The following is a 19,238-nucleotide window of genomic DNA, read 5'->3' on the forward strand; positions in this document are numbered from 1 at the left end:
CCGCGCCGACAGCCAGGAGTTAAGCCAGGGGAAAGTTGGGGGAAGAGGAGCGAGCGAGCGCGGCGGCGCACCCCTCCCTCCAGCGCGCGCCTTCTCCTTCCTGCCTCGCACGGGTTCGCACCCCTTCCTTCCTTCCCTCTCTCGCCGTAGCTTAGAACCTCACAGCCATCGGAGGGCTCACATGACCCCGGACTCCTCCTGCACGTGATGCGCGGAGAGAAGGGGCGGAGCCACATGGCCCTCCCTCAGCTCTCTCTCCTCCCATTTCACAAACACCACCCCCCCCTTAGTTAATGCGCCTGCGCAGGGGGTCCCCTTAGCGGCTCATTTCCTGACTGGTATGTTCAGGTACCAATTCTTCTGGCAGTTCAAGAAGCTGAGCCTTAGGGAACAGAAACGATCTTATCGGTCCGTTTCTTCCCCTTTCATCCTCCCCCCCTCACCACTCCCTTCTCCTTCCTCGACAGTTCTCAGAATCTACGGCTGCTACATCTGCCCGTCACTGCCCAGCCTGGCGTGTACCGCCAGCCTAGGATGCGCTTCCTCCTACGCAGGTGTACCCAGCACCAGGGATAGGTAACAGCTCCCCGCGCATTGAAAGCAGCGCATGCGTAGGCAGAGAGGAGCCCACTGAAGGAAGAAAAACTATGAGCCCACTGCGCATGTGTAAGAAGAGGTTTGTTGGGTGTTTTTTTTTTCTCTCGTTTCGTGGTGGAGGCGAAAGGGGGGGGCCCTGGGCATCCTTGTCACGTGATGCTGGGCGGAGCTTGCTGGTGCCTGGAGTGCGCTTGCACGTTTGGGAGCTGTCATTTCGGGCTGATGGAAGAGCGGGGTGACCTCGCGTGGGGCAGCTCTCGGGAAATGCCGGTTTAGGTGGGGCGCCCAGGACCCCCACTTTCTCTGGTGGTTGTGAGGAGGTTCCCACAGCCAAAGTGGTTCAGGTTTAAAGGCCCAGGAGTCACCTCAGGCCCTTCTGCCTCCATCTGGAGCTGAACCCACTCTGGACTTTGGGCTCTCTAAGAAGAAAAACTTTTTACTTTTTTTCTTGGGTTTTTTTTTTAAGAGAGAATTTCCTTTTAATCACGAAGTCCTTTTTTTCCTCTCCCTCCCCTTCATTTTGGCCTCTGTCTGAGGTATTTCTCAGACCCTTTTGTGGGGGCTACAGTCACAACACATCATTGTTTACAGTAAGAATGCGAATCTTGTGTTTCCCTCCCCTCTCTACCCGGGGTTTCTGTCTCTTCAAACATGTTATACCATCCTAGGAGATATTTTGAAAAATCAAAGTGCCCTTGTTTTTGTCTGAGGGGAGAGATGGAGAGAAGGAAGGGAAGACAAATCCAGACAAACTTAGGGGTTTCTGCTCCTTAGGTGGGGGTTCTCTTTGATGGCAGGGAGCTAAATTCATTTCCTTTCTTGATGCCATTCTTAAAATTCATGTGGGGGAACTCAAGTGCTATCAGAATACTTTTTCTGCTAAGGCTACCCTTTTAAAGGAGGGTCACCCAGATGGCAGGACTGAAGCCTTGAAGTTATTCTTTCACCAAAAGGCCTGTTGTGATATCATCAACTCCTACCTCCTTGACCATAGTAGGTGCTTTATAAATGTTTGAATGAGATTGTGAATGAAATAAATCCGTTTTAAAGCCTCTTGGGTTCTTGGAGGTTATACTGACACCTATCCTGTACAGCACCGATGCCCAAACTTTAACTTGCACTAATATCAGTAAAAAAGTTTTTTAAGCAAGCATGTCCAGTATGCATATACTTCTTTATAAATTATATACACCCACAATTTTGTATGTCATAAAACTTAAAAGAAAAAATATTTCATCCTAGAGTCAATAGAGAGTCACTGGAACTTATTGAGTAGGGGAGTGGCATGATCAGCTGAGTACTAGGAAACTCATTTTGTCAGGTGCTAGCACATAGAAGGTGCTTAATAAAGCAATTTTTATGCACTTGATAAAAAAAATTTAGGCACTTGATAAAGCATCATTAGAAACATTGATTGGGAATGGATTCGAGAGAGGGGAGAGATGAGTCTGGGAGACCATTTAGGAGGTTATAGAATGGTCCAAGTGGGAAATGAGGCCCTGACCTAATCGGGTGGCTGTTTGAGTAGAAAGAAGGGGACAGATGAGGTAGATGTGGAAGAAGAAACAATACTTGACAATTGATTATTTGGGGTGAGATTCTGTTGAAACCTATTCATATCTGTTCATACTGTGCATTTATTCATCCAGAATAAAAAGAGGGGAGGTCTTTTTGCAGAGCTCAAATGCAGAGCCAGCTCTTGGAGAGGTGTCTATCACAGTCATGGGGTGAGTGAGGTAAGGTAGTGAATATGTGGGAGTAGGGAGGAGGCTGAGTTTTCAAATGGTACCTGCTATACAATTGGCCAGAAGGACTGAGGCCCAGCTCAGAATGGGGGAGGTGATTTAGTGAGGAAATGTTGGGGAATGAGGGTAGGTGTGGTAGTACTGGAGAGATAAACCTCGTGATCAGGACACTACACCTTTCTTCTCAGTGGACACCAGCTCCTACTTTGGGCTCAACTGCTATAAAGAGCCAGGTCTATCTTGACTTAATTAATGCAGTATGCCACAAATTACATCAGCTGTTGGATGACTACAATGTAGTATTTGACTTGGAGTCTGAGGACCTGGATTAAAATTCTGAATCTGCCACATTTTAACCCACCTTCTCCCCTGAGCTTCAGTTTTCTCATCTGTAAAATTATGGAGTTGGACTAAATTACCTTCAGAGTTATTTTAGCTCTAATTTCTGTTCCTATGACCTGGGGCAAGCATATCATCTGGGTATTATCTGGGTAAGACTATTGTATGGGGGTAGGAGGGGAAGTTGGAGAGAAGGCATTAGGAACTCTGTTACAGTACATCATCGGAGGTAATACTATCAATGAAATGACAAATCCTTTAAATATTGACTAATTTGGTTATTATAATCTTTGCTCCATTGACGTTTTTAGTATTACAAGGGTTAGGCCTGAGGGACTCAGACTTCAGTGATATATTTTTTACATGTTTCCTATGGCTTTGGAATTTATAAGCAATGTTTTCTGTAAGGCCTAGAAAATAAATAAAACAAATTGTCTCCACAACATAGAAACTACTATTTCTGTTAAAGAACAGAGAATAAAAGACAAGAAGAGATTACATTAATCATTGAAATTGATTAATGTATTTCATTCAACAAGCAGGTTCATCTTTAATTTTTAACTAGAAGTAGGAAGTAAAATTCACAGATAAAAAATAAAGCTAGATTTTTGGAAGTATAGCACTTTGTTCAGAATTCCCAAGGATTAATAATGTGCTTATAAAGGAAACTGAGTTAAATCATAAATTATTTTATTATTAAAAATTTAAATCAGGTATTTAATGAGTATAAACAGATATAATTGTCCACAAAAATGTAACAATTTCTGAGCTATATCCTATATTAACAAAAGGTTTTCTTAAATAATAAATGGAATAATAAAAGTTCGTCAGTAGTCCTCAGTCTCTCTGGGACAGTCAGCTCAGCGATTCTCTCAAGAGCTAAAGCAGCTTGTTATATAGTGAATATTGCTTAACTTTTTCAGCAGCATCGTTATGAATATTAGCAATTGAATAAGTTCTGTAGAAGTAGTTGAAGTTGCACATGTAGGTGCTCTGCTTGTAATTGAATGTTCACACTGGCCTATACCTTCTCCTTCAAGAAACAAAACTGAAAGCATCTTACTTGGTTATGAAAACAGGAGAGTAAACCCACGTGAGAGATAAACCAACTAGCAAATTACAGATAGGAGTGGTACTGATAATGCAAAAACATAAAAGCCTAAACAAATTTTCAGGCTCTCTTGGCTTCAGTAATAGAATTTGCTTTAGGACACTGCAAAAATTTAAGAAGGGCAAACTATAGAAAAATCCTCCCTATATTCAATATTATTGAGGTCCTTATTATAATACTATGATAAGTTTTTGGTTCCATAGCTGGAATATAATATAAATATGATATAATGGAAAGAGTGCTAGAGAGAGTCAGGAAATCTGGATTCTAGTCCTTGCTTTGCCACTAATCAGCTGTATGACTTTGGATAAATTCTTTACCTTTTTAGTCTTCGATAAATGTTGGTTTAGCCCTAACAGTTTTGTTATAAGAAATGCACACTAGTTATTAAAAATTTCATTGATCTACCAGGTATAGGCAGCTGTCCCCACATTTTCCTTCTTCTTAAGGATATCCTGAACAGCATACTCTCCACAATTATCAGTGGTGAGTAACTCTCTAGAGGGTATAATTTGGGGTTGAGGTGATAATATCAGTCAGTTTATTAACCACACCAAGAAGGTGCCAGGCCCTGTAGGGATACAAAGATAAAAATGAAACAGTGGCTGCCCTCAGAGAACTTACATTCTGTCAGGGTAGAAAACATAGAATATACATATACATATATATGTATATAAAATAAGTACAAAATTATTTTTCAGGGGGAGGACATCAGCAACTGAGGAGATCTGGAAAGGCCTCATGTAGAAGGGGCACCTGAACTGAGTTTTGAAGGAAACAAAGAATTTTAAGGGGCATATAAATGAGGAGGAGTATAGAGTACATTAGGCCATTTGAGCCTTATAACAAGCCTGTGGTAGGTCCTCAGGTATAATGACCTGAGAAACAAAAATGTTGAGAGACTTGCCCATAGTCACTTTTCTTTTTTCATTCTCAATCAGTGATCTTGTCATCTCCATGAGATCAATTACCATTTCTGCATATGATTCCCTATTTATCCAGCCCTACTCTCTCTCCTCAGCACCAGCCTAGCATCACCAACTGTCTGTTGGATATTCCAGACTTGATGACCCATAGGGATCTCAAACTCAACATATCCAAAACAGAATTCATTACCTTTACTCTCAAATTCTCTGTTTTTCAAAACTTTCCTATTATTGCCTAGAGGATGACCATCCTCCCAGACATTCAGATTTGCAGCCTCAACTCTTCTTTCAGTTATTCCACATATCTAATCAGTTGCCAAATCTCGTAATTTTTTCCTCCATAACTTTTTAAAAAGACATTCCCCTTGCATAGCCACTGTCCTGTTTCAGGCCTTTATCACTTCAGGTATAGATCACTGCAGAGCTTTATAATTGCTCTCCATGCCTCAAATCTTTCTTAACTCAAAATCATCCCCACATAACTGCCAAAGTGATTTTCTTAAAGCATAGCATCTTCCTACTCAATAAACTCCATTGACTTCCCATTACTTACAGGGCATAGAGATCTTTGTTTGACATTTAAAACTCTTCACAACTTGTCCTTTTCCTACTTTTCCAACCTTCTTGCATTTTACTACTTGCTATGAATAATACAGTGCAGCCATGATAACCCACTTATTGTCCCTTGTCCATGACACTCCATCTTCTATTCCTTGCCTTTGCCCTTGCTATTCAGTGCTTTGAATGTTCTCCCTCCCATTGTTTGATTCTTGGATTCCTTGACTTCCGTTAAGATTCAGCTCAAATGTGGTCTTCTCCAGGAGGCCTTTCCTAGTCCTCCCAGCTACTAGTGCCATGCCCTGTATATTAACTTCCATTTACTTCTTATTTATCTTGCATATTCTAATTTATAGACATTGTTTAAACTATTAGAATATAAATTCCTTAAAGGCCAGAATTGTGTTTGGTTTTGCTTTCTCTTTGTATCCTTAGGTCCTGGTACAGTTCATGGAAGGTGATAAATGCTAATTGATTCCAGGTATGGAACTGGATATTAAAAACATACAAGTGGGAGATGGAACATTGTATTTGAAGAACAAGAAGGCCAGTGTGGTCACACCATAGAGTATAATAAAGCCAAAGAGACAGGTGAGGTCCAGGTTATGAAGGGCTTTGAATGCCAAACAAAAAATTGTGTTTGATTTTAAATGCAGCAAGAAGCCATTGGAGTTTATTTTTTAATAGTGTTATTTTATTTTTCCCCAGTTACATGTCAAGAAAATTTTTAGCATTGATTTTTACTAAGTTTTGAGTTCCAAAATTTTCTTCCTCCCTTCCTTCTTCTGAAAATGGTAGACAGTTTGATATAGTTTATACATGTGCTATCATGTAAAAATATTTCCATATTATTCACAGTTGTGAAAAAAGAAATAGGTCAAAAGGAAAAAAAAACACAATAGAGACTAAAGTAAAAGAAATATGTTTCAATCTGCATTCAGAGTCTGTTAGTTCTTTATCTGGATATTTTCCTTTGTGAGTTCTTTCTACTTGTCTTGGATCATTGAGTTTCTGAAAAGAGCTGAGTCATTCATAGGTGATCATCATACAATGTTGCTGATACTGTGTGTAATATTTTCCTGGTTCTGCTCATTTCACTGTGCATCAGTTCATACAAGTCTTTCCAGGTTTTTCTGAAATCTGCCTGCTCATCATTTCTTATTGTACAATAGTATTCCATTACATTTATATACCATACCTTGTTCAGCCATTCCCCAATTGATGGACGTCCCCTCAATTTCCAATATTTCTCCACCACAAAAGGGACTGCTATAAATATTTTTGCATATGTAGGTCTTTTCCCTGTTTTTATGATCTCTTTGGGATACAGGCCTAGTAGTGGTATTGCTGAATCAAAGGGTATGCAAAGTTTGGTTGTCCTTTGGGCATAGTTCCAAATTGCTCTCTAGAATGGTTGGATCAGTTCACAAGTCCGCCAACAGTGCATTAGTGTCCCAATTTTCCCACATCTTCTCTCTAGCATTTTTCATTTTCCTTTTCTGTCATATTAGCCAATCTGATAGGTGTGAAGTGGTACCTCAGAGTTGTTTTAATTTGCATTTCTCTAATCAAAAATTATTTAGAACACTTCTTCATATGCCTATAGATAGCTTTAATTTCTTCATCTGAAAACTGCCTGTTTGTATCCTTTCACCATTTATCAATTGGGGAATGGCTTGTATTCTTGTAAATTTAACTCAGTTCTCTATATATTTGAGAAATGAGGGCTTTGTCAGAGACACTTGCTGTAAAGATTGTTTCCTATCTTTCTGTTTTCCTTCTAATCTTGGTTGCATTGGTTTTGTTTGTGCAAAAGCTTTTTCATTTAATATAATCAAAATTATCTACTTTACATTTTGTAATGCTCTCTGTCTTTGGTTTGGTCATGAATTCTTCCCCTCCCCATAGATGTGACAGGTAAACTATTCCTTGCTCTTCTAATTTGCTTGTGGTGTCACCTTTTATGTTTAAATCATGCCAGTGGTCTGTCATATCTAACTTTTCTAATCTTCTATTTACCTCCATAGTTTCTACTTCATTTTTTTTTGTTGTTGTTGTTGGATTTATCAAGTTCTGAGAGAAGACAGTTTAGGTCTCCCACTAGTATAGTTTTGCTATCTATTTCTTCCTGTAACTCACTTAACTTCTCCCTTAAGAATTGGGATGCTATACCACTTAATGCATATATGTTTAGTATTGATATTGCTTCATTGTCTATGGTGCCTTTTTAGCATGATATAGTTTCCTTATACTCTTGTGCTATAAGAAATGATAAGAAAGTGAACTTCAGAAAAACCTAGAAAGACTTGTATGGACTGATGCTAAGTGAAGTGAGCAGAACCAGGAGAACAGTGTACACAGTAACAGCCACATTGTGTGATGACTCACTTTGATAGATATGGCTCTTCTCAGCAATGCAAGATCTAAGACATCTTCAAAAGTTTAATGATGGAAAATGATATCCACATCCAGAGAAAAAACTATGGAGTTGGAATGCATATTTGCTCTTTTTTTTTCTCTTCTGTTTTGTTTTGGTTTTTTCTTTCTTGTGGTTCCTCCTATTGGAGGAACCTTCTTTACAATATGACTAATGTGAAAATACGTTTAATAGGAATGTATATGTAGAGCCTATATCAGATTGCACACCATCTTGGGGAGGGAGATGAGGAGAGAAGGGGAGAAAATTTAAAACTCAAAAGCTTATGGAGTGAATGTTGAAAACTAAAAATAAATTAATTTTAAAAAAGAAATCTAAAAAAATATAGTTTCCTTACTTATCTCTTTTAATTAGGTTTATTTTTACTTTTACTGTGTCTGAGTTTAGGATTACTACCTCTGCTTTTTTTACTTTAGCTGAAGCATAATAGATTTTGCTCCAGCCCCTTACCTTTACTCTGTGTGTGTCTCTTTGCTTCAAGTATGTTTCTTGTAGACAACATGTTGTAGGATTCTGGTTTTTGATCCACTCTGCTATCTTCTTCTGTTTTATGGGAGAGTTCATCCCATTCACATTACAGTTATGATTGCTACCTGTGTATTTTTCTCCATCCTATTCTTCCTCTTGTTTGTCCTGTCTCTCCTTTCACCCTTTCCCTCCTCACTAGTGTTTTGCCTCTGTCTTCCACTTCCCCTGATCTGCCCTCCCTTCTATCAGTCCCCACCCCTTCCCTTTACTTGATCTCCTCCCCTCCTACTTCCCTGTTAGGTAAGATAGATTTCTATATTCAACTAAATGTGTATATGACTCCCTCTTTGAGCCAATACTGATGAGAGTAAGGTTCAAGCAATGCTCATCTCCCATCCTCCCATCCTCCCCTGCACTGTAATATGTCTTTCACACCTCTTCATGTGAAATAATTTACCCCATTCTATCTCTCCCTTCCTTCTTCACCCATTGTACTCCTCTTTCTCATTCCTTAATTTTATGTTGTTTCCTCAAATTCACCTTATGTACCCTCTATGTATATTCCTTCTAGCTATACAATTTTTAAGAATTACAAGTATCATTTTCCCATGTAGGGATGTAAATAGTTCAGCTCTATTGAATCCCTTATGTTTTCTTTTCCTTTTTTACCTGTTTATGCTTCTCTTGGGTCTTAATATTAGAGGTCAAATTTTTGATTTAGTTCTGGTGTTCTCCTTATGAAGGCTTGAAATCCTTCTATTTTGTTGAATGACCATTTTTCCCACTTGGTGTATTATGCTTAATTTTGCCTGGTAAGTAATTCTTGGTTGTAGCTCCTTTGCCTTCTAGAACATCATGTTCCATGACCTCCGATCCTTTAATGTTGCAGCTGCCAAGTCCTGTGTACTCCTGATTGTGACTCCACAATATTTGAATTATTTCTTTCTGGGTACTTGTAGTATTTTTTCCTTGACCTGGTAGTTCTGACATTTAGCTATAGTGTTCCTTGGAGTTTTTATTTTGGGATCTCTTTCCTGTGGTGATTGGTGGATTCTTTCCATGCCTATTTTGCCCTCTGGTTCCAGGACATCAGGGCAGTTTTCTGTGATAATTTCTTGAAAGATGCTATCCAGGTCCTCCTTTTGATTGTGGATTTCAGGTAGTCCAGTGATTCTGGACTACCATTTTACATTTTCTTTCATTTTTTCATTCTTTTGAATTTGTTTGATTGATTCTTGATGTCTCATACAGTAATTAGCTTTCATTTCCTCAATTTCTAACTTTTAACGTGTTTTCTTCAATTAGCTTTTGTACTTTCTTTTCCATTTGGCTAATTGTACTCTTTCAGAGCTGTTTTCTTCAATGGATTTTTGTATCTCCTTTTCCATTTGACCAATTCTACTTTTAAAGCAGTTTTCCAAGCTGTTAATTCATTTTTCATAATTCTCTTACATCACTCTCATTTCTTTTCCCATTTTTTTCTACTTCTCTTATATGATTTTTAAGCTCCTTTGTGAGCTCTTCCATGAGTTCTTTCTGGGCTCGAGGCTACTTCCCATTTTTCTTTGGGGTTTTGCCCATAGGTGTTTTGACATTGTTGACCTCTTCTGAGTTTGTGTCTTGGTCTTCCCCGTCATCATAATAACTTTCTTTGGTCAGATTCTTTTTTTTTTTCCGCTAAATTTTTTTTGTCCTTTTTCCATTCTTTTAAATTTGAGCTCTGCCCCTGGAGTGGAAGGGGCACTGTCTCAGACTTCTTATGCCAGTGGCTGTAGGCCCTGGCTGTTTACCTGGTGTTGTGCTTATGTTGCCCTGAGGCCAGAGGCACCCTCGAATCTGGTACTGTGCTGAGGGGGTGAGGTGGGAGGGGTAGCTGGTGCTGGTGGAGGCTATAAGGGTCTGGCAGCTTACCTGGCCCTGAGCTGGGATCCTAATGGTGGTGTCTGGCATGTGCTGAGGCCCAGTGGAGTGTTTTTGCATTTCCCTGGAGCTACAGTGAAGTATGTGAAGGTCTGGCCTACTTTCTTGTCATGCTGGAGGATGCCTGTTTGCCTGGGGCTGTGCTAAAGCATGTGGTGGTTTTTAGATCTGGAGTCTGCTGGTTCCCCTGGCTATGCTAAGGCACATGGGGGGTCCTGATGTTGGCGTTTGCCTGCTCCACCACAGTGGGGCTCAGGATCTCCCACTGGTTTGCTGAGGTGAAGCTTGCTGCTGGTTTACTGGGAAGCTTCCTATCCTGGAATGTGTTCCCCTTTTTACCCCAGTGAGACAGACCTTTCTTGTTGATCTTCCAAGTTTCTTGGGCTAAAAATTTGTTTTACCCTGTCTTTTTGCTGGTTCTGTTATTCCAGGATTTGTTTTGGGGCACTATTTTATGGTTATTTGGAGGTGATTATGGGAGAGTTACAGTGATTTACTGCTTACTCCGCCATCTTGGCTCCCAGAGTCATTGGAGTTTATTGAGCAGGTAAGTGATATAGTCAGACTTGAGCTTTAGGGAAATTGCTCTGGCAGCTCTGTGGAGAGTGGGTTGATGATGCAGAAGACCAATTAGTAAGCTACTGCCATAACCTAACAAGGCCTGGTATAATGTCAGGTGGAGCCTGAGCTATTAAGTCCAAGGAGTTACTATTTGAGTAATAGGAGCAAAGCCTGCTGCCTTTTGTTCATGTTTTGAGAAGCTCTACTGATATGAAAATTATAAGAACTCATACTTGGTCTCCTTGGCTTCAAAATTCCCCAGTGGTTGTGATAATGGTTTTTCTTCTATTGGTATGTCAGTCTAGGTGGAAGCCTAAGTGGCCTTCAACTCCTATCATTCAACAAATATAGGAAAACAAAAGTAGAAGATATAGGTCATGTAAAATGGCATATCCTGAGAGGACTGATGGTTAGACTTTCCACTAACAAAATTCCACAGACAGGGTGGTCTGATTATCCTGATATAGGAGGCATAGAACTGAAGATGTTCTTCCAGGGTTCATTTTTTGTACTCTACTTGCCCACTGGAAAAAAAAGCAACATGTCATGTAAAGGTGAATCTTTATTTGGGAGATAATGAATAATGGTCCTGAGGTCCTGAAATGTAAGATAAACAGGGAACCTTGACTAGAGGTGATATGTGAGAGAAAAATCATGGAGTTGGAAAATTCAGGAATGTTCTTGAATTGAAGCAAACACCCTCAAAGCTGATGGGAGGTATTAAACTGGCTAGGAAATGATATAACTTGTCCAGGGTACCTAAAACTACTTACCACAGAGACAAGTCCACAATAGAATCAAGCATCATCATCACCTAGATATAGAGGGGATTTGGTGGGAGTTGCCACAGACCTCTTTGTCCTTTGTCCTTAACTTAACATAGTCTACTATGGTGTTCCTTCAGAATTTAAGAAGGCTTCTGACATTCCTCTTAAAGACAATATTTCTAACTAGGGCATTCTCTGGCTTCAACAGGAGTTAGTGGCCATAGTAGACTATGTTAAGTTAAGGACAAAGAGGCCTGTAATGTAAGGTTTTACTTTGAAATGCCTAAGTCACCCATAGAAAAATACACAGAGCTCTTCATTTGCTCATAAAAATCCTTGGCCTTTTCAGTTTTCAATTGAGCTGAGATAGAAGTGCCCTTGGGACTCTTAACTACCGTACACTTTGTTATCTAAATCATAAAACAAAGTCTTCTGTCCTCCTAGGCCTTGTTGACTTCTTGTGCATTCTACTGTATGTGTTGAGAACTCTATTCTGTTGTGTACTAACTCTATTCTATTGTGAACTATACTACAGTGAATACCACCAGATTGTTCAGCTACACTATCTGTCATCCCCTGAACTTTAATTACAAAATTTTTTACCTGGTGCAAAGAATGAGGGATGAATTACAAAAGACAATCTGACTTCATATGGAGGTGCTCTGAGAAAGAGGAAAGTCTATCCTTTCATCTCAGGTGATTGGGGAAGAAGGTGGGCTTGGGAGAGAAATAAGAGGAGCCCCATGGCTTCAATGGTATCCTGAAGGTGTTGGAGTGAGCTGGTGAAGAACTGAAAAGCACTGAGACAGTGATCACCACAAGGAAGAAGTATCCTATGCCTTCCCACAACTTCTATAACTGTAAAGCCCCATTTACTCAACATTAGTTATAGCTTTAGGAAAACCCTAACTGTGATGCTACTACCTGCCCTCAAAGTACTCACTTAATTTAGAAATACTGTCTCAATTGAGCTTATTGCTGAACATAATACAGTAATGTAATATACCATTAAATGCATATAATGCACTTTATAATACACTTAATATTTATTGAATTGTTTGCTTTATGAGACCATGGCAATAAATTAGGACTTAGATTATCCTTTCCCTAAATACCTGCACAGAATGCTTAACTATATTGGTTTACTTTCAGCATAGTGATGTCTTGTATATTGAAAGATATTGGGCTGCACATGGTGGTGTTGCAGTTGGGAGGGGGGGTCAGAGTCAGAGAGACTCTGCCCACCCAGGGACGCCCAAAACTGTTGCAGTTTCATGATGTATTGTGGCAGAACCGTCTCAAAGAATCAGAGTCAGACCACCTCTAATCCAAGTATAGGCATTTATTGAGATTGATGTCTCTCATGAGGCAGGCTAAGTTCCAAGAGGAACCAGCAACTTTAGTGAAAGCAAGACAGATTTTTATAGGGTAAAGATGCAATTACATAACAGAAATTGTGAATATTAAAAAGATGGGAGGGGTTCATTAAGGGATTAGGTAATAAGGGAGGGGTCCCAGCCTCAATGGAACTGCGCACACGATTACCCACAATGTGTACAGAAAAACCCATTTGGGGGGGTATGTATGTATAATAAGCCTCTCTATGTCATAGGTTCACCTAAAGGACAGCTTTTGCTATTACTGTGCAGGTGCCTACTTAGGGAAAGTCCCTTCTGTTGTTCTGGAGTCCACATCCTGCTTGGGCATCCTGGTGGTGCTGCTTTCTGATTAGCTGAGTATTGTGGTCCTATCTGCGACTGGATGGATGTGGTTGTGGTTGAGTGCATGGACACACCTGCTGTTTCTGTGGGAAATATGAGGGGGTAGTGACTATCTAGAGGCAGTGGCTGGGATCCCATCACATGGACATGCCTGCTGTTTCTGTGAGAAACACGAGTTCATGGACACACATGCCTGTTGTTCTAATGAGCAGTGAGGCAGATATGAAGAAGTTAGGATACTGAGTCTGGGGTAGGCGGGGGGGGAAGTGGGGTTTGCAGTAGCTCGGTAGGAGCAGTGGGCCTGCTCTTCAGTGGGAAAGGAAGTTAGAATATTGGGGCTAGGGACAGTTTTATTAGGATTATATCAGTATCACTTATTCAAATAATTTAAAATGGAAATACTATTGCAGATGAACTTACTCTGGTAGTTTTGATAATTTAGGAAGTTTCCATTTTATTTCAGTTCAAGAAGCACTTATTATATTCCAAGCACTGTACTAGGTACTGGGAATACAAAAGCAAAAATAATGAAAGAATCTTGCTGTGCACAGACAAATAATAAGTGAGGGAATCAGGAAAGACTATAGAGGGGTGGTACTTGAGGTAAGTTTGAAGGAAACCAAGGGCTCCAGGAGTAGAGATGAAGAGGGAGAGCATTCCAGGCATGGGACAGCCTGTGCAAAGGACCAGAAGTGGGAGATGGCATGTCATATACAGGCAACTTCAAATTGAGGGTATCAGGGGAAGCAACGTGTAATAAGCCTAAGAAAAGTGCCATCAGTTATGCCAAATTACTTGCTTGCCCATTTTCTAACACTGAATTTTTGCTTATGAAGGTTTTGCTTTGTTAAAGGCTGCAAAGAACCAGACAGTTCAGACATTGGAATGGAAGGCAAGTGCTGCAGTCAGCCTGGACCACGCATTACATCAGTGGCTTCCACAAGTCTTCTAGGGGCGATGTTTGTGACTTTAAGTTCAAGTCGTATTCTGTTGATGAAATTCTCAGCCAATGAAGGTATGTTAATATCCATCCACACTGTAATTCTAAAACCTATATTCTGTTCCTAGTGCTGCCCATGACTCAATTTCAGTATGAATCATATCTTTAGAGATATGTCTTTAGTTTATTTATGAGAAACATAAGACTAAAATTATTCCCTGTAAAGTGAAATTGTTGACTATGGGCAATGAGGTAGATTTATATTAAAAAAAATTTTTGGCCTTATTAAGCAATATGTTTTATTCTGTTGTAGGGTCTCTAGTTGATTGGGTTAATAGTCTAATAGGAGACAATAACCAATTTGTGTGGTCCATGTTGCTAACATCTGAATTTTTAAAAATTACTCTGAATTTTAACATCAAAAAAATTTTTTTTGTAACACAACATAACATAAAAAGAGGATTCTTTATGAAACCATGAATCTCCATTTCGCAGAGATATTACTTGCCTTTTTAAAAAAAAGTATATAATCCACCTTTTTTTCAAAATTGTTCTATTTGTTCTTCTTTCTAAACTACATTTTGTTTCCTTCTTTGCATTTAAAAAAAGGTTACAGTGCTTCTTGCGGTGGGAGTGGGGTGGGAATCACTATTGCTGATCCTCCTTCCTCCAATACCCTCCTAATTAAAAACTGAAAGAAAGAAAGGGGGAAATAGCCTTGTAACAAAGCATAGTTAAGCAAAACAATTACGCAAAGTGACACTGTCCAAAAATGTAAATGTCTTTCAGCACTCTGTTCCCATGACCTCTCTGTCAGGAGGTGAGTAGCATGCCTCATCATAGATTTTAGGGAGACATGATTGGCTACGGAATTGATCAGAGAACTTGGATCTTTCAAAGTTGTTTTTCTTTACAACATTGCTGTCTTTGTATAAATTGTTCTCCTGGTTCTACTCTCTTCATTCTGTATCAGTTCATACTACCCAGGAATCTTTAAAATTATCTCTTTTTATTTCTTACAACATTCTATTCTATTATATTCATATACCAAAATTTGTTCAGCCATTCTCCCTGTCATAGAGCCATCCTGAGCAGAAGTCTATTTTTTTCAATCATAAGCTCCTCATTGCCCTACCAGATAAGCTAGAGACTATTTCATAATAGGCTCTGTCTCTCTCTGCACTTAGTATTTGGTGCATACTATCTCATTCATGTTCCTAAAGTGGCTGTCCAGCTTGCATAAACCATGAACATTGATGGGCATGTGCATGGGAGAAATTTCCCGTCTTTGCAAGAGATTTTTATTTCACAGATATTGATTGGTATCTTTCTCTAAAATTTCCATTTGCCATCTATATCCCCCAGGTTATAACATGAGAAACAAGAAAAGGATAGGACCATTGCTTGGGGATGATGGTTCTGTTAACATTTGACAGAGAAAGAGAAAGCAAAACTACTTGATTCTAATGCTTCCATCTTCCCAGCAAGGAAAAGTCATTAAACTGAAAGGGTAGGAAAAAATATCATTAAGAGGAATTTGAAGGTACAGGTTGGAGAGAGGCTAGTAAGAAAGTTGTAGCCACTTCAGTGAGGTTCTCTAGATTCAAATAAATTATTTTCCAGGATACTAATGAGCTTATAGATGTGATTATGGAATTATTATCAATAATCTTTATGACATAACGAAGAATGGGACATTTGCCAATAGGCCGAAGACAAGGAAATGTTATTCTAGTTATTGAATGAGGGGAAAGGCAGGATTCCAGACTCTGGAGATAAATATGATATCAATCCTTAGCAGAATTTTTAAAATAGATTATTTGAATAAGGAGTGTGTAATCACCTAAAATAAGGCAATAACTGGAATATAACATGGGCTTATTAAGAAAAAATCATGCAAAATTAACCCCATTTCTTTTTTTTGATCAGTTTACTAGGCTGGAGGCAGTTTAGCATAATGGATAATGCTGACCTTAGAGTTAGGAAAACCAGACTTCAAATTCCACCTCTGGAATTAACCAGTTGTGTAAGCCTAGAGAAATCATTTAATCTCTATACTTCACACTCCCTAGGATATCTTCAAAGTCATGATTTAGGTCTTCACTGATGGAGGAAGTATCTACATTGAGAGTTACCTATGCTGACAATATCACAGATCCTTTTCATGTTGTAATATTATACTAGCTTTAAGTATAGTGTATCTTGACCACAAAGGCATCTAACAAGGTTTATTATGATATATTTATAGTAGTTAAGATGGAGAAAGTTAAATTAGATGATGATATGATTAAATGGATTCATAGTTCATGGAAAAAACAAAGAATATTGACCAGTGGATTAATGTAAGCCTCTAGAGAGGTCACCACAGAGCTCTCTACTTGTTCATCTCTTTTTTTTCTGGTTTGGATAAAGACTAGAAAGCTTGCTAATTAAATAACAGAAAGCTGGGGATAACTAATTCTATGGTTGACAGTATAAAGGATTTAAAAGGTAGTGATTGGTTGGACCAATAGACCAAAACTAACAAGCTGATATTTAACCAGGTTAATTATACTAATAATACTACTACTACTACTACTAATAATAATATAGTGAATAAATGGCAAATGGTCTTGTATTTAAGTTTTAAAAAAACAGTTGCATAAGTGTGGGATGAAATATATCTTTTTAGTATTTCAATAAATGGCTGTCATCATAGGGGAGTTCATACAAAGATATCAGTGATGTCTTTTTTTATGTGACCAATAATGTGATTTAGTTACTAAAAAGAAAAAAACCCTAATGTATTTAGTATATTAATAGAAAAAGTATCTAAATCAAGGGCAATCAATAATAATCCAACTGTACTCTTTGCCTTGTTGACAAATTATTGTTGTTTGTTTAATTGAATTTTGAATTGGTAATATTACTATAACTTATTAGTTCCATGTTTTTGTCAAGGTAGCTATTGGCAAAATGAAGAGTATAAAGAAGAAGGTAAAGGGTTTGGCAATCCTGTCCAGTGAAGACCAGATGAAAAAAAAAACTAGACTGCAGAAGAAAGGACTTAGGGAGAAGTGATAGCCATATTTGAATGAATTTCATGTTCAAGTATACTTATTCTTTGTTGTAGCAACTGGTCCATCAGGACCAGTGGACAAAGGAGGAAAATTTTGCCTTAATATGCAGGAGACATTTTCAAGAATTAGATTTATCAAACAATTGAATTGGATCCTTTTCAAAGTAGTGAGCTCCCTACAAAAAAAAAAGTGTTTAAAGAGAGGCCACATGACCATCTGTCAAAAATGTTGTAGAGGGCATTTGTAACATTAGGAGGATTACAACCATTCTGGAGAGTAATTTGGAACTATGCCCAAAGAGCTATAAAACTGTGCATACTCTTTGATCCAGCAATTCCAGTACTAGGTCTGTATCCCAAAGGGATCATAAAAAAGAGAAAAGGACTGACACGTACAAAAATATTTATAGTGACTCTTTTGATAGTGGCAAAGAACTGGAAATTGAGGGGATGCTCATCAATTGGGGAGTAACTGAATGAGTTGTGGTATAAGAATGTAATGGGATATTATTGTGCAATAAGAAATGATGAGCAGGCAGATTTCAGAAAAACCTGGAAAGACTTGTATGGACTGATGCTGAGTCAAATGAGAAAATCAGGTAGGTTATGCATATGTAATCTTACAAAACACATTTCCATGTAAGTCATGCTGTAAAAGAAAACACAAACAAAAAAAAAATAAAACAAGAAAAATAAAGAAGGCAAAGAAAAAGTAATCTGTATTCAGGCCCCAACAGTTCTTTCTCTGGAGATGGATAGCATTTTTCATCTTAAGTCCTCAGAATTATCTTGGCTCATTGTATTGCTGAGAATAGCTAAGTCATTCACAGTTGGACATCTTATAATATTGCTGTTACTATGTACAGTGTGCTCCTAGTTCTGCTCATTTCACTTTGCATCAGTTCATATAAATCTTTCCAGATCTTTCTGAGAGCATCCTGCTCATCATTTCTTATAGCACAATAGTATTCCATCACAATTATATAGAACAACTTGTTCAGCCATTCTCCAATTGATGGGCATCCCCTTAATTTCCAATTCTTTGCTACCACCAAAAGAGCTGCTATAAATATTTTTGTACATAGTGGTCCTTTTCCTTAAAGTAATTTTCTTTTTTTTTTATTCTAAATTCATTCATTTATTTATTTTTCCCCTGTTACATGTAAAAACAATTTTTAACATTAGTTTATGAAACTTTGAGTTCCAAATTCTCTCCCTTACCCCCTCCCCAACCCCACCCACATTGAGAAGGCAGGCAGTTCAATATAGGTAATACATGTGTAGACATGCAAAACATATCCATAATAGTCATGTTGTAAAAGAAAACATAGGAAAAAAACCCAAGAAAAATTAAAAAAAAATTTTTTTTAAAAGTATGCTTCGATGTGTATTTAGACACCATCAGTTCTTTCTCTGGGGATGGATAGCATTTTTCATAAGTCCTTCAGAGCTGTCTTAGATCATTGTATTGCTGAGAATAGCTAAGTCATTCACAGCTGATCATCTTACAATATTGCTGTTATTTTGTACACCATTCATTTCACTTTGCATCAGCCCATACAAGTCTTCCCAGGTTTTTCTGAGAATATCCTGCTCATCGTTTCTTATAGTACAATAGTATTCCATCATAATCACATACCACAACTTGTTCTGGCATTCCTCAATTGATGGGCATCCCCTCAGTTTCTAATTCTTTGCCCCAAGAAATGAACTGTTATAAATATTTTTGTACATTTAGGTCCTTTTCCTTTTTTTTTTTTAATCTCTTTTAGGATACAGACCTAGTGATGGTATTGCTAAGTCAAAGGGTATGCATGATTTTATAGCCCTTTAGCTCTACAGAATGGTTGAATCAGTTCACACCTCTACCAACAGTGCATTAATGTCTCATTTTTCCCACATCCCCACCAACATTTGTCATTTACCCTTTCTATCCTATAGGTCTGAGTTAGTCTCTCAGAATTGTTTTAATTTGCATTTCCCCAATCAGTAGTGAGCTAGAGTATTTTTTCATATAGTTATAGTTATATCACCTGAAAACTGATCATATCTTTTGATCATTTATCAGTTGGGGAAAAGCTTTTATTTTT

General features: G+C 38.4%; 1 protein-coding gene across 9 annotated transcripts in view; it reads left to right on the forward strand.

Moving 5' to 3' along the window:
- Positions 1-304: 304 nt before the first annotated feature.
- Positions 305-19,238, forward strand: part of SLC35A5 (solute carrier family 35 member A5) — a 44,651-nt gene continuing 25,717 nt past the window's right edge. The window contains exons 1-3 of one of the 9 annotated variants that reach the window (XM_027866902.1): positions 305-338; positions 468-676; positions 13,987-14,165. In XM_027866902.1, coding sequence (XP_027722703.1) covers positions 648-676; positions 13,987-14,165 — 208 coding nt within the window. In that variant the 5' untranslated portion in view covers positions 305-338; positions 468-647. Of the gene's footprint in view, positions 677-5,711; positions 5,868-10,606; positions 10,649-12,078; positions 12,126-13,986; positions 14,166-19,238 lie in introns of those variants that run through there. The other 8 variants (XM_027866914.1, XM_027866930.1, XM_027866939.1 and 5 more) reach the window with 8 other exon arrangements.

This window comes from Vombatus ursinus, unplaced genomic scaffold (genome assembly GCF_900497805.2).
Source record: "Vombatus ursinus unplaced genomic scaffold, bare-nosed wombat genome assembly UNPS02001419.1, whole genome shotgun sequence".
NCBI classification, from domain to species: Eukaryota; Metazoa; Chordata; class Mammalia; order Diprotodontia; family Vombatidae; genus Vombatus; species Vombatus ursinus.